The sequence below is a fragment of the Neolamprologus brichardi genome, chromosome 4 (genome assembly GCF_056152115.1).
Source record: "Neolamprologus brichardi isolate AB-2024 chromosome 4, ASM5615211v1, whole genome shotgun sequence".
Classification (NCBI taxonomy): Eukaryota; Metazoa; Chordata; class Actinopteri; order Cichliformes; family Cichlidae; genus Neolamprologus; species Neolamprologus brichardi.
Genome location: NC_142107.1, coordinates 548,588 through 565,100, shown reverse-complemented (window position 1 = coordinate 565,100; position 16,513 = coordinate 548,588). Strand labels below are relative to the sequence as shown.

Below are 16,513 nucleotides of genomic sequence, written 5' to 3'. Positions count from 1 at the left end.
TGTGGAGGTTTTTTCTGTACCTGCTCGTTTAAGAGAAGAGAAGAGAAGAGAAGAGAAGAGAAGAGAAGAGAAGAGAAGAGAAGAGAAGAGAAGAGAAGAGAAGATTTGTTTTGTCACAGCAGAAAGTGGACAGTGCAAAGTTATATAGCAAAAACTGGAGAACACTGGAATACAATAAGAATAATATTCTGTACACAGCTGTACAGAATAGAATAGAAAAAATAAAATAAAATACTATATACAATAGAATAAAATAAAATGTACAATAGGATAAAAATAGAATACAAATGCTATATACAACTGAGTAAAAATACAACTTTGTCAGAAAAAGAGTATTGCACTTAGTCTTATTCCACATGTGTGGATGTGTGTGTTTGATCAGCTGCAAAAGTCTTTGTTGTGGAGTCTGACAGCAGTGGGGAGGAAAGACCTGCTCCGTCCCACACCGTGGGTGCTGCAGCCTGCCACTGAAGGAGCTGCTCAGTGCTGTCAGAGTCTCCTGCATGGGCTGGGAGATGTTGTCCAACAGGGATGACAGCTTAGCCACCATTCTCCTGTCACTCACCACCTCCACTGGGTCCAGAGGGCATCCTAGAACACAGCTGGCCCTGCGGATCAGCCTGCTCAGTCTCTTCCTGTCCCCCGCAGGGATGCTGCCGCCCCAGCAGACCACACTGTAAAAGATGGCTGAGGCCACCACAGAGTCATAGAAGGTCTTCAGGATTGGGCCCTTCACTCCAAAAGACCTGAGTATCCACAGCAGGTACAGCCTGCTCTGCCCTTTCCTGTAGAGGGCGTCTGAATTATGAGTCCAGTCCAGTTTATTGTTCAGATGAACACCAAGGTACCTGTAGCTTGTGTTTAGCCTCTTAATTGCCTTGTGTGTCCAGTGGACTGCCTGCTGTATATTTGTTGACAGTGTACCAGAATCGATCCGTTATGACAACAGTGGAAATAAAAGGAAGTTAGCTTGGACAAAAGTGTCTGACAAAGATCTCAGGCAGTACAACTTACTGACGGATAGAAGTCTGAACAGTATTAATGTACAAAGGAATGTTCTTTTGTGTCATAAGGTTAATTGTTATGATATATGGTACGAGTTGTGTAACATGTATCGGAAAATTATGTGCTGGAACAAGCCATGCCAAGAGCTGGCATTGAATTTGAACATAAAAAAAACTGCTAATGCTAAATTTAAGAACAGTGTCTGTTTCATTAAAAGGAATGTTTGCATGATGAGGGCAAATTATATGGCAAAAAAGAGCTTCAGCACAATAAGGTGTATGCTTTTTGGAAAGAAATAGATTTTACTAACAGTAGTACAATTGGTTTCAATAATGGCAAAATTATTCGACCTGAAGAAGTACAACTTGTTATTGAGAGGATGCCTCTAAAAAAAAGCATGTGGTTTAGACCACTGGGAAGATATCTAGTAGTGTCTGAATAAGATGGAATATTGTCTTTTTATTTAACCGACCAAGTATTGAATGTGGGGAGCAAAGTGAAATACTTGGGTCATATCTTAAGAAATGATCTTTATGTTGATGATGATGTGAAACGGCAGTGCTGTAAGCTGTACATGCAAGCTAATATATTGGCACCTTCACAACATCTGCTTTCTGGTCATTCGCCCTGACAAGGACTTCGAGGACATGAAGCGCACGATGTGTGCTTCAGTCGAGGAGAACTGTCCTCTCTGAGATGTTCTCTCTGACTGTCCAGACAGGAAGTCCATTCTTTGCTCCACCTTTGCAGTAGAACTTCACTGAACTATGCAGTTCGGTCTTGTTAGTCAGTCAGGTTGCTGCTGTCTTGAATGGGTATGGCTTAACCCCAGTTTCTGGGAAAATGTTACAGAGGAATTTAACTTCCTTTGATGATATCTTACATTTTTCTGTGCTTGGGAATACTGTATGCAGGTGAGAATCATGTTCTTTCTATGAGAACCCCCAGATCAACACATTATCAATGTAATAATAATGGATTGCATTTATATAGCGCTTTTCAAGACCCTTAAAGCGCTTTACAATTCCACTATTCATTCACACACTGGTGGAGGCAAGCTACAGTTGTAGCCACAGCTGCCCTGGGGCAGACTGACAGAAGCGAGGCTGTCATATCATGCTATCGGCCCCTCTGGCTATCACCGGTAGGTGGTAGGTGAAGTGTCTTGTCCAAGGACATAACAACCTAGACTGTCCGAGCCAGGGCTCGAACCAGCAACTTTCCGATTACAAGACGAACTGCCAACACTTGAGCCACGATTGCCCCATCTAGACCTTCAACAACAACTATCCTTTTATGGAAATGTGATGGAAAGGTGAAAGGTGATGAATTATCCTGAATGTCAGCCTATAAAAATGATGGTGGCAAAATGGTTGTTAGTTCTTTTGTTAGTACTCTTCTGCTAAATGGACTGATTCTTATATAGCGCTTAATACAACATGCCACATTCACCCATTCACACAAGTATTTTCTTGTATGCTTTAAGTGCTTTCCAGCTAACATTCACACACATTCGTACTCCAATGCAGCTTTGTGGCATGTAGACTGGCATGTAGACTGGGGGAGCCAGGGATCAGTAGATCTATAGATGACATGTTCTACCTCTCGAGCCACCCTTGTGTCATAACCTTAGTTTAAGTTGGACTCAAGCACAGGGCTCTGAAGAAAAGTTCAAAGTTTTATTTACAATGCAGATTAATACAGAGGCTTAAGGCAAAAGACTGATTCTTGTGTCACACTTCTCTACTCAATCTACCCATTCATATAAGCTCTTTTTTCTATGCCTAAGTGCTCACATATAACATTCATACTCAAACAGATGTCTTATTATGATGCCGAGGAATGTGCAGTCATGTTCTTCTTGCACCTCATGCACAGCTTTTAAGTAATGATGCTACTCCTTATATGAAAAGGAGCCAGTTGAGGTGTTTTGTCTAACCAGAAGGAGACTCGAGGTAAAGTAAGGATACAATTGAGAGGCTGGATTCCTCAACTAGGCATTTGCTGGGAAAAATAGGTCTGAGGATCTCTGCTTTGCCTCTCCCTCTTCAGTGTGTACTATAGAAGTGAGATTAATCATTGAAGCAGCATTTAGTCATGATAAAGAGCAGATTAATCAATATAAAATAGGGCTGTTTAGTAATTGACTCAATGAAAGAGTTGCTTCTTTAAAACAATTACTCAAGAGACAAGTCCAGTGTCTTAGGGCAAGCTGAAATATACCAGCATTTCATAGTGGATAATGGGCAAATAATCCCCTTTACTAATGATTGAAACTGTAGTATATAAACTTAAGATTTTGCTGTTTATGCTTTTGAATTAAGTGACATTGCTGTACAGTTATGAACACTTGAACCTCTGTGTGTTGTAAAGCATAACTAATGCTTTACAAGACACAGCATAATTAATAATCATAATATAGCTAAAATCCATCACTGGTGGTGAAGTTGTGTCAGCAGGCCTATAGATGACTTGTGAATGAACAATTAATAGCTTATTGGCTATTAATAGGGTGCGGATTTTGAGCAGTGACGTACAGCAGAAGATAGTGAAGTGCACTGATCAGCATCCACAGGATTAGACACAGAGAGGGAGAGATTAAAATGGTCAGTGTCACTTTCTCTTTGTGATGGACTGTAGCTGTCATGAGCAGATACAATTTGTAATTTCCACCTATACAGGCACTTTTTTGTCCATCTGTGCTTTAATAGCTTCAGACTCAACAATTCAGAACAACTCACAAAATAAATGATTAAATAAACAGCCGATCATGTGGTAGAAACTCAGTGCATTTAGGTACGTAGACATGACTGATACAACCTGCTGAAATTTAATACAAGCATCAGAATGGGAAAGAGAGGTTTTTTTAAAGTGACTTTTGAATGGTTGCATGGTTTTTGCCACAAAGTTACCAAATCTTCTCTGTCGATGCCAAACCAATACTTATTGTGCTACTGACAATGCTGGTAAAGTGCTGGCGCTAATATCAGCATCTATTAACATAGATGTCTATTGTGTGATCAGTCTGCTCCAAGCATGCCATGTTTAACTGACCTGAAAAGGGCCCATACCTAATTGGGGAAATTTTAAGCTGGTGTTCTGCAAAACCAAGTAGCACAACTACACCATTATTTGGAGTAAGCCCTAGTAGCCCCAGCTTTTGATGGAGGCATTGTGATATGTCCAGGGGCATCTTCCTCACTGGAAAAATAAGGCTATAGTGCTGCCACTGTGGGCCTCAGGCTGGATGAGCCTGAACCCCTGCTCTTGGTGGATTTTGGAGAACAGGGGTGTCCATGGGGGCCAGTGGGGGGAGCTGTCAACAGCCAACTGTCCCAATCATTTCCCCTCCATCCCTAATTGCTTCCCTCTTCCTGCTTCATCACACCACCACACATGCAGCACCTTGAGGTAAAGGTGCATCACTGAGTTGCAGGGGAGGTATTCCTCCTCTGTCCCTTCCTGGCCACCGATGCCTCAGTTTTATTCCTTAACAGGCTCTAGTACATTACTTACACTCTCATCACATACACAAATAGGGCCTTGGGGTGGGTACACTGAATGGCACCCTGAGGACAGTCTGTTTAGTCAGCCTCCCCTCTGGTGCCAGTGCCCACTTCTCAATTTTAAATAGCATGTGTGTTTCTTGGAACAAAAGCTGTAATGGTCCACTTGGGAAAATCAATCTGTAGGGCATTTTGTTTGGCCTTCAGACAATAATTCTGATTGCTACACTGCCAAGCAGGACAAGCAAAGAAGAAGGAAAAACAAGGCTTGTGATTATTGGAAGCAATCTCAATACAGAGAGATATGGATAAGATACAAGTGGCAATCCCATATCTCGATAGTCTGGGCCCCAATTCTGTACTCCAAGATGGCAAGACTTGCCCCCACACAGACTACCTCCAGAATTTGGGAATGAAGAGGATGGAATGGCATGCCTGCCTCAGCCCCACTGAACACTCGTAGGATAAGCTTGGATGTGCCAAGCTACCTGGTATCTTCATGCAATAACACAAAATCTGAATATTTGTTTTGACTGTTAAAATGATAAACAGATTAATTTTCCAGTTTTATCATGCATATAATAGAATTTCAGCCAAATGAGGATTGATAACACCAACATACATAATTTACATTTCTTTTTTAAATGCTTTTTAAATTATGCAGTTGACCAGTTTCACATAAAACAAAGTGAAAGGTTACATGAAATTCACATTTTAAACTCATCAACAGGGTAATGTCACAACAACCCTGCAAAGGCAAAGACCTCTTCCTCCCTTAGATTTTACAATAAATGTTAACTAAAATCTTGTTGCCTTGTATGTAATAATTAATTTCCCTAATGCATTTCTGCATGGACCTGTGAAAAGAAATATATCTAAAGAGAGATAACTGAAGAAAATGTTCACATTTGCATTTTATTTATAAAGAAGTAGAAATGGATGATTTCCCAACATTAGTATTTTTTCTTCTGGCTGTACCTCTTGATTTTATTTTACATAACAATTGTGCATGCAATATAGTATATTTTTACAGATGGAAATGACTTTATCACATCAAAGAGACAATACTTTTTTTTCTTTTAATATAACATGTTTATACCAATAAATATCAGCTTAGCCAAAGACTGAATTGTGTAAGGAAAACTAATAAAAAAAACAAACAAACAAAGCATCTACAATCAAGACAGCATGTTGTGCTCGCCTTTGAGTGCATTGTTGCATTGTTAGCTGCAGCGACAACTGCTGGATTTAAATAATGATTGCAGCCAGCGTTTATAAAGAGTGTGGAGAAGGACTGAACTTTGCTTAATCATTCTGATATCTAGACACCAAATGAGTGATGAATGGTCCTGTTTACATAACCAGCTGATGGTAAAGTGCTAACTGAATGAAAGATAACTCTATATTCCAATGAATTTAATTATAACAAAACGATATAATAGACTAATATAGTTTGTCAAATGCAGAATTTACAAAAATACTTTTTACAAGGATGTATAAGTTAAGAACAGGAAATCAAAGTTAATGTTTTGTTTAGTTTTGCTTTAGGATATATACGCGCTTATAACAGTCGGAGTGATTGTGTATGTGAGGGGTGGAGGCAGTGTTAAATGGTCCCAGACTGGAGAAAATGTCCTTTTCCTCGGCGGTTCCGGTGATGATGACCCTAAAACGTAAAGTCACAAACAGCAAACAGATAGTCTTCTCCTCTTCTACTCTCAGCACGAATTTGCTCTTAAACACAGTTTCATACCTCATCACTGTACAACCAATGACTTTATAAAAATAGTTGTGTACGAAACGACAGCTGTCACGTGATTTTTTTTCTTATAGCAATACACATGCTGATACAGGGCTTCACTCATTGTGCTTTGATACACCCACTGACAGTCCTTTATCGTTTGACCCATCACTAATGAAAGTCAAAGTGCTACAGTTTAGAGCTGCCTGACCACTCTTTATCAACTGTCTCTCAGTCAAATGTGCTGAAAAGAAGCATCATATGGCATTTTTTTTTTTACTTAAGTAACGATATATATGCTGCATATTTATATTGTGCACATATGTGAAACCCGAGGGTTAAGGTGGACTGGAAAGATCTGGAACAGCATTCAGTACTAATTTCAAACAACAATCACATAAACTGTTCCTACACAGTTTCCCAGAAAACGTGTCTGTAAGCTAAATGTACAGTTGTGTTATCCACAGAGTGAAACACATTTATGTACGACACTGATAGAAAAACTGTAAAAGAAGAGAAAACTGTAAGAAGGAGGACCAGGAGCGACAAAATGAATTAATTAAATACATCATTAAATAATTAATTAAATGCCCTTTCATTTAATTTAAAACATTTATTAAATTATTTATTTATTTCCAATTTTATTTAATTAATGACACATTTATTTATTTATTGTTTTTATTTAATTATTGACACATTTAATTAATTATTTAATGATGTATTTATTTAATTCATTTTGGCACTCTTGTACGGTGGCCCTGAGAGGCCAAGCGGACTGTATCTTCAGAAAACACTTGCAAAAATAAAAATGCTGCAAAAATAAAAACACCTGCAAAAAGAAAAACACTGCAAAAAGAAAACACCTGCAAAAAGAAAAATTATCCACACCCACCGCCGCGCTATGAATTGTGGGATATATGGGACCACGAAGCGTGCACCGGAACACGCTTGATATTTGGGGAAATCGACGGCGCATTTGGAGTATGCATTTGGAGTACACTTCGAATTGGGACAGCCGTCGTCCGGTGCACGCTTTGTGGTCCCATATATCCCACAATTCATAGCGCGGCGGTGGGTGTGGATAATTTTGCCGCAAAATACGGCAGAAGGGAGCGGCCGAAAAGTGAACTGTCAAAAGTAAGTACTGAATATGACGTCACTTATTCATGTGCGAATGTTTAATAATGAAGAACATTAAAACATTGCTGTTGGCCACATGTCGGCAAAGTTATGTGACACTAGTGATGTTTGTACTTTCAGCATTAACTTGGTTTTAAAGCCTCTACTTTTAAATATACATATAGTCGACCTTAATCATACAGAGAATCTGATGATTTTATGGATAATTAAAGTCAGTCATATATCCACAAACACAACAAGCTGAAAGTCAGTGATATAGATTATATATATATCAATCATAATAATCTGACAATACTATAATATTGGCCATATTATATTTACATTACCATAGTGAGATGACTTTAGTCTCATGAACAACATTAACTAATTATTATTTACTAGCTAATCTTAAATGACTGTTCAGTACAGAAATGAAGCCCTTGAATCATGTTTTACAGTCCTGTGGTCTCAGCCTCAGATACTCAACTAATCAAAGTGATGTCATGACAAAAATGAATGACCAACAAAACAATTTTCTCCTTCATTTCTGTCAAACAAAGCTGTATGTAACGTGTCTCGCGGTTAGTATCATGGTTGCTAGGCAACCTGAACAGCGCGACGAAGCATATACCGTCCCATTTCACAAGCCTCTCACTTCCGCACTTCTCGTACTTACAGTACGCACCGTACGTAGTACGCGTAGTGCGCGTACTTCAAGCGTGCAGACCCTGAAATGGGACACAGCCAAAGGCTGCTCAAAATGCGGCCCTCAAATGCGTCCTTCATTTCCCTGAATTTTAAGGATGTGGCGGTGTAGACTTCATGGCCAGACATATCCCAGACTTCATAGCACGGCGGTGGGTGTGGATAATTTTGCCGAAAAAAACGGTGGAAGCGGAGCGGCCAAAGAGTAAACTTTCAAAAGTAAGTACTGAATATTATGTCACTTATTTATGTGCAAATGTTTAATAATGAAGAACATTAAAACATTACTGTTAGCCACATACCGGCAAAGTTATGTAACATTAAAGTTTTAAAGCCTTTACTTTATACGCCGTTCGATAGTTGACCTTAATCTTACAGAGAATGTGATGATTTTGTGGAGTCAGTCATATATCCACAAACACAACAAGCTGAAAGTCTTGAATGCTGCTCGGTTTGCAGTCCTGAATATCACGGCACAAGCAGGATCCACTGCACTGTTAATGTTAGCTATGTTATATTGTTGCCTCTGTTCAGTGGTGTCGAGCCAAACGGACTTTAATGTGTGTTTGAACGAGCTGACGGTTCACTCGTTAAGCTGAAAGAAAGATGCTTTAATCACAGGAGTCACACATGTGTCCACTGTACCATCTGGGAACTCTTCTTGTTTAGCACTCGTAATAACAGAAACACTAAATCCTCCTTCTCTTGTGCTGTTTTGTAGCAGTGTACACCTGAGACTGTCACCTGTCTGTCTGTCCTGCACTCTCTCTCCTTTTCTTTCTCTCTGATTGTGTAATAAAAGTATGAACATGTATTTATAAGTTACACTTGTGTTTGAATCCTGCAGCTTATCACACATTTGATTTCCATGTGTGACGACTGCAAGTGTCCAGAGTGAGGACAGACCAAGGGACCCACTGCTGCACATAATCTGTGAGGCTTTGCACTAGGGGTGGGTTTAAAAAATCGATTCATCGATTAAAATCGATTCTAACTGGAATAAAACGATATCGATTCATTAAATCCTGGAATCGATTTTTTTATATATATATGTAGTTTGCCGCGTATGAAACTTGCAAGCGGTTAACATGAGGAAGTCACGCGAGAGTTAAGTGACCTGGACGCATGAACCATCATGGCTACTCCTGGGAATGTGCCACCGAGCCTAAAGGCAGATGTCTGGCAACACTTTGGATTTAAGAACTGTGAAGACAGTGAAGAGCCGGACAAAAGCAAAGCCATATGTAAGATGTGCAAAATGGAGGTAAAGCACTGTGGAAATACCACAAATCTCAGAAATCATTTAACGAGGCATCATCCAGATATCCCGCTAGCAAAAACGGCCGACACCAAGCAACGCTCACTCGAAAAGGCATTTGCAGTGAAGTTGGCATCCACTTCTCCACGTGCCCAAAAAATAACCCAGTCTGTCGCAACTTTCATATGTAAAGATATACGTCCGTACAGCGTTGTTGAAAATGATGGCTTCCAAAACCTCATTAGTACGCTAGAACCACGCTATGTTTTACCAACACGCAAACATTTGAGTGAAGTGGTAATCCCAAACATGTATGAAAAAGTGAAACACGATGTTACAGCCTCACTCAAGTCAGCAGAGAGAGTCGCTATAACCTGTGACAGCTGGACATCCAGAGCAACAGATAACTACCTGACTATCACCTCACACCATATTGACCAGGAGTGGAGACTCGTGTCTCATGTCTTACAGACAAGAACCACTGAAGCAAGCCACACAGCAGTTAATTTATCTGAAATTATGTTCAAAGCAATCGAAGAATGGGAGCTTACAAACAAAAATCCAGTCATCGTAACTGACAATGCTGCAAATATGGTGCGAGCTGTGGAAATAACGGGCTGGTTGCACATTGGTTGTTTTGCCCACACACTCAATTTAGCTTCACAAGCAGGACTGAAAGTTTCAGCTGTTGCTCAGCTGCTTGGCCGAGTGAGACGCATAGCATCCTTTTTTCATCGCAGCACTGTTGCAAGTCGCAAGCTTAAAGAGAAGCAAAAGATACTGAATCTACCTGCCCATAAGCTGGTGACTGATGGGGTGACCAGATGGAACAGCACGTTGGAGATGCTGGAACGCTTCCTGGAGCAACAACCAGCAATCTCTGCAGCTCTACTCTCACCTGAAGTGAGGAGAAGTGACAGTAATCTCTGTAGTCTTACAGAGGCTGACATAACTGATGGAGAAGATGTAGTGAAAGCTTTGAAGCCGCTGAAAGCAGCCACACTGGTTATGTCTGAAGAAAAGTCCCCGACCCTTTCCATCATTGCACCTTTGCATGCACAGCTGCTGGAGAAGATGATCAGTGTCTCTCACGACTCCTCACTGATTAAAGACCTCAAGACTGCTGTATACGACAACCTGAAGTCAAGGTATGTTTATGAATTGTGTGTATATGCAGTGAATGAGTGTAACTGTATGGATGCATGTATTACATGAAAATTCTTACTATAGTGAAAAAAATATAAAAATGTTAGTTATGCCCTCTTGTCGAGTAACAGGCCTTTTGATTTTATATCTATCTATCTATAGATGTTTATATATAAATTATGGAAACAAAGCTGTATATTAATGTTTCTGATCTTGCATGAGTGTATGTAACCATGCACATGAATATCCAACATAATAAACTGAGTTAAATGTGCAAAATCTCTTTTCAAGATATGTGGCCCTAAAGGACAAGCTGTACATTGCATCAGCATTAGATCCTCGCTTTAAGGCCCTGCCATTCTTGTCCAAAGAGACCTGTAACAACACATTCTCTCAGTTGGTGTTGGAAGCAGCAGGTTTGGAGAACGTGGACACAGCTAATGTGAGTTACAGAAAGAAAAACAAAAAATTATTGTTTTTTTTGCACTACTCGAGTTAGAATATAAATAGTAATTTCTTTATTAATTAAGTTTTCATTTTTCTACAGCTACAGTCTGATGGTGACACATCTGAGGAAACTGTCCCTGACATCTCTCTTGGTGGTGTTGATGAAGTGGATTATGCCCCTCCAATTAAGAGGTCAAAGGACTCTGCATTAATTTTTCTCCTTGGGCCAGCCTACTCAACAAAAACCACAGCACCACAGAAAACACCAACTCAGAAGGCAAAGGAAGAAGTGAATCGATACAGGGACGTTGAGCCTGTTGCACTTTCTGAGGATCCTTTGATCTGGTGGAGGGACCATGAAAGGGAGTATCCTCTTTTGGCTGTACAAGCAAAGCAGTATCTTTCCATACCTGGGACCAGTGTTCCTTCTGAAAGAGTGTTTTCAACTGCTGGTGACATTGTTACTGCACAAAGGAGCTGCCTGACTCCACAACATGTAGACCAGCTTCTCTTCTTGCAGAAAAACCTTACAGTCTCAAAGAAGTGAGAGGGTAGTTATAAATGAGGCTAAATTGCATGAGTTTCACAGAGGTTTTACAATACTGTTCAGTATTTTTTCATTTTTTGAAGTATTTTAAAAGGCAGTTTTTCATTTTCTGATCGGTCAGTTTCTGTCAGTTCACTTGTGCACGCTGTGTTATCCTGTGTGTCTCCAAAACACAATAGTGGATTTCAGAAAAGCTGTGTGAGACACTAACAGCAAAACTATTTCTCTGAGGTTTTACTGATGTTTACAAAAGATATGTTCTATTTGCACTGCATCCCTGATCCACTTGAAATTTATGTATGAAAATAAATATATACTAATGTTAATTAAAAATTACATTATTGTAACTGCTTTAGTGTCTGTTCTTAATTTTGAAATTTATATAATTCATTCACAAGGCTTAGAGGGTTCTTTTGACAGTACATATACAAGGTGAATTATCATAATTTTATATATATTATGGTTCATATAATAATATTTCGGACTGATTGAAATCGGATTGGATTGGATTGAATCGAATCGAATCGAATCGAATTGAATCGAATCGTGGATCGAATCGATTCAGGACCTTGTGAATCGGAATTGAATCGATTCTAAAAATCAGTGACGATACCCAGCCCTACTTTGCACCCCTGATGATCCACCAGGACAAACTCAGCAGTGTTTGAGGAAGAGGAGGAGGAGGAAGAGCCAGCAGCAGCTGACAGATGGAGAGAAAAGACAGACTGTTCCCTGTTTGTGAAGGACTGCTAGAAAAGTTTAAAATAACTAACTGTCTGTCCTGAATCAGTCTTATTAGGTAATGTTCAAATAATTTTATCATTCCAGTGTTTTCAGTGTGGGAGAAAGTACTCAGGGCCTTCAAGTTACACACTATGAAAGACAGAAACAAGTTTAATATTCAGAAACCTAAAGTATGTATCAGCAGCAGAATGGACCTAAAAATAAATGTTTGTTTCAGTTCTATGAAGCTTTGAGTATTTTTGATTAGTAGCACTGCTGTGTTTGTTGCATCATATTGCTGTAATTGTTTATATGCTTTATATATTCTGAAGTAAGTTGATCTATAGTGTTACATCATATTCTATAAGGATGTTATGTGTTTGTGTACTTTCTGCCCAGTTTGACCCATTTAGCAGAAGTCAGCCTGTTTAAGGCTCTGATATCTATTCTGTATGACTTAAGTTATGACATGGTATGATTTTCTCACCCAATAAAGGAATATTTAATATATCAGTCTACTCTTCATTCTATCAGAAACAGTTATCACAGCTTGTACATTTTCTTTTTACACATATATGTAAGCACTGAGCCAAATTTAGTAATGCCAACATATTAAAAGAACAGTATTTGTCTCTTATATATAATACATCTATCGATACACTGTCAAAGATACTTGTCTTTGAGTGAAGATTTAAGGTGATAGGACATATAAATAAATGCAACTTGAATCTTTACTGAAGCTCAGTATTTGACACAGAGTTCAAACTCACTGCTGTAATAACTAATAATGATTAATATAATAACTATAATATTGGCCATATTATATTTACACTACCAAGGTGAGATGACTTTAATCTCATGAACAACATTAGCTAATTGTTATTTACTAGCTAATCTTAAAATGACTGTTCAGTACAGAAATGAAGCCCAACAATCATGTTTTACAGTCCTGTCGTCTCAGCCTCGGGAACTTATGAAATCACACAGAGCTCATGTAGAAACAGACGAACAAAATATGTTCTCCTTCATTTCTGTCAAACAAAGCTGTATGAAACGTTTCCAGCTGTTAGTATCATGGTTGCTAGGCAACCTGGGCAGCGCAACGGAGGCTAGACCGTCCCATTTCACAAGCCTACAAGCCTTGCACTTCCGGCCTTAGCGGTCTTTGAGTACGCGGCCCTTGAGGACCGTTAAGGCTGTGTACTTTATGGCTGCAGACCCTGAATTGGGATACAGCCATACATACATGTTTTGGTTTGAGCAACTGGTCCGTCGGGTTATTGTCTCCCCAGAAACATTTCCATTGTGCTTTTTTCCTATTTCTGTTGTGTTTTGTGTGCTTTTGCAGCGTTTTTCTTTTTGCAGGTGTTTTCTTTTTGCAGCGTTTTTCTTTTTGCAGGTGTTTTCTTTTTGCAGCGTTTTTCTTTTTGCAGCGTTTTTCTTTTTGCAGGTGTTTTCTGAAGTTGCAGTGCAGCGTTTTTCTTGAAGTTAAAGTGCAGTGTTTTTCTTTTTGCAGCATTTTTCTTTTTGCAAGTGTTTTCTGAAGTTGCAGTCCGTTTGGCCTCTCAGGGCCACGTACTCTTGGCCCTCTGGCTGTGTTCAATTTTATCTGTCAGTCTCACCCATCAAAGTCAGGGGGCGGGGTTAACACTGACAAATCCATTGCTTTGGCCTGGTGGCCATTCTGTTAGTGGGTGTGCAAACAAACTGAACTGTACTTTGAAATCACCTGTTTCTGTGTCACCAAACACACTTTTAATATTTTTTAGCCAAGGATGTAGTGGTTTAATCTTCAGGTATCTGGTCGGTTTGTCAAGACAGAGCCTATTTGCCAAAGTGCTTCGATGATTTCAGAGATGTCTGCCCACCCTAGTATCACCCTAGTGTTTGCTCTTTATTCAGTGATTTTACTACAGCCGGCTGCACGCTGCTCATATAAAACATATTCCCCCATCATATCACCACTTAAAACATGCTGTAAATAAAAGACAGAATGAAAACGTGGCGCTTCCAGCTGATTTATAAGTTAAATTGGATAATTAATAGTTTAGAAGTATCTGACTTTATTTTTATTTTATTAAACTCTGAAAAATCTAACAGACAGCTGGTGCTTAGAATACTGTTGAATAAATATTAAAACACTTAATGTAATCATTTCTGGACAGGCTGGAGTCCTCATGATCAGCATGCTGGTTCAGATGCGTCTCTTCCCAGTGCAAATGCGCCTTCTCTTTCCTCCTTGTATAAAAAAGATTTTTAATATTAGTTTTAATTCAAAATGAAAAAAAAAAACCCAACACATAAGAACAGCAGATAATAAAGAAAAGCAAATAGTTGAGTCTAACCTGTGCTCCAGTGAGACATTAAACTTCAGTAAAACTACGCAGTTATGAAACGTAACTTTAATCTGAGCCAAACAAATCTGAGCAGCTCTGGGCTGAGGAAACACACTAAATTTACTAATTTTGTGCAGAATATTGCTGTGACATTACGTTATGTTGAGCGCCATCTGCCCACCTCCAAAATCATTGGATCACTTCTGTTCTATATTGACAACCAGACCAGATATGTGAAGATTACGCCACTACATTTGCGGGTAAAACAATATTAAAAGTGTAATTGGTAATGGAAAAACAGGGTATTTTAAAACTTCACTTACAGAGCGCCATCCCCATTGCCGCTTGTGTTTTAAAATGCATTCTGGGATACCTGGCTGCCCCAGGTCTACACTACCACCAGTTTATAGCGATTGATTATCTGGGATCGACCTGTCTTGACTAACTTTGCACAGTAACCAATCAGATGTTAGACAAGCTGCAGCGGCAGCATTAACGCCGCCCCCTAAATTTGATGGGTGAGGCTGACAGATAAAATTAATTCAAGAACACATCCGCAGGGCCAGGAATGCCAAAAGGAATTCAATAAAAACATCATAAAATAATTAATTAAATGTGCTAATAATTAATTAAAAGTGAAAAAAATGAAATGTTTTAAATGAAATTATGGGCATTTAATAAATTCTAAGGAGCTTGGAAAGAAAAGCGTCTGAACTTCTTTAAGTTGGTTGAAGACGTTTCACCTCTCATCCAAGAAGCTTCTCCAGTTCTAGGGTCGAATCTTAAAACTGGATTATAGATGGCAGACAGTTTGTGTCGTAAACCACCGACTCTGTTCAAAGATGGCCGATATACAGTGGACATAAAAGGCTTAGAACAGACACCAGCTAGGGAGGATAAGAAAGACAAACGTTTAAGGGCCATTTAATAAATTATTGATATATTTACTGAATTAATTAATTAAACATTGAATTAATTATTTAATGGCGTATTTAATTAATTCATTTTGTTGTTCAGTTTCACTCCTGGCCCTCCATACAGCTGTGGGCTGCTCAGCATTTGAAATTTTATGGACTTTAAATTTAAAGCTTACGTCTATGCCTTATTTCATAGTAAACATTAAATCAGATATTGAATCTATAAATCACGTTTTCTTGCTTGTTTTTCTGAAGCTTCTTGGAAAACAAGCTGGCACATACAAATGTTGTGTTATTTACAACCAGGTATTTTAGTGCAACATAAACTGGTTCATTTGCAAAACTTTGATAAAGCTTGGAGTGAGCCATAATGATGGACTGGCTAAATCTAGAGGTTAGTAGACATTTTTTCATCTTAATGTTAATGGTTAGATTGACTCACTAATTTCCACCTTTTATAGCAGCTTTATAGAAGGGATTGGAAAATCATCTATTTAACCCACATAATATATTTAATCCTTGTTGGTATGGGATCAGAACGATGCCACCTTGAAATGAAACCGAAAAAAATATTGAAACTGAAAAAAAATATTGTAACTAAAATAAATGTATTGAAAAATCTTGTATTGAAACTGAAAAGAAATTGATAGTGAAAAGTAATTAATTGAAACTGTAATTTTTTTGTTTTCACTTGCAACTTTTTTTTTCCAGTTTCAATCTATCTTTTTTCAATCCATTTTTCAGTTTAATTAACTCGTAACATCCATTACAAAGTTGTTCAGTTAAGGTGGTTAGCTAATTGTCTGCTGGATGCAAATTATATGCAAATTACCGTCAAGACTCAGCAGAAAAGCGCCTTTCGTCCCCTCCCCCACTGGCCAAAACAGCGACACATGATTAAAACAGTCATTGATTAAACTGAAAAACAGATAGAAAAAAGCAAAAAAAAAAAAAACAATTGTGAAAGTAAAAAGGAACAATAACTGCAAATGTAAAACAACATAAGTAAAACACAAATTTGTGTTTATTAAATGTCAGCCTTTTCTTATTCAGTTTCATTTTT

The 16,513-nt window shown here is 38.7% G+C and overlaps 1 protein-coding gene across 1 annotated transcript; it reads left to right on the top strand.

Moving 5' to 3' along the window:
* Nucleotides 1–9,643: 9,643 nt before the first annotated feature.
* LOC118455557 (E3 SUMO-protein ligase ZBED1-like) lies at nt 9,644–11,474 on the top strand. The gene is made up of 3 exons (XM_035914910.2): nt 9,644–10,482; nt 10,772–10,922; nt 11,028–11,474. Exons 1-3 carry the CDS (start codon nt 9,644–9,646, stop codon nt 11,472–11,474), a joined length of 1,437 nt encoding a protein of 478 aa, XP_035770803.2.
* The last annotated feature ends 5,039 nt before the right edge of the window (nt 11,475–16,513 follow it).

What these genes read in the sequence shown, in the direction of transcription:
- LOC118455557 (XM_035914910.2), top strand. Translation starts at nt 9,644, where the DNA reads ATGTATGAAAAAGTGAAACACGATGTTACAGCCTCACTCAAGTCAGCA. An exon ending in TACGACAACCTGAAGTCAAG is followed by an intron (nt 10,483 to 10,771) that starts GTATGTTTATGA and finishes TCTCTTTTCAAG; the next exon opens with ATATGTGGCCCTAAAGGACA. An exon ending in AGAACGTGGACACAGCTAAT is followed by an intron (nt 10,923 to 11,027) that starts GTGAGTTACAGA and finishes ATTTTTCTACAG; the next exon opens with CTACAGTCTGATGGTGACAC.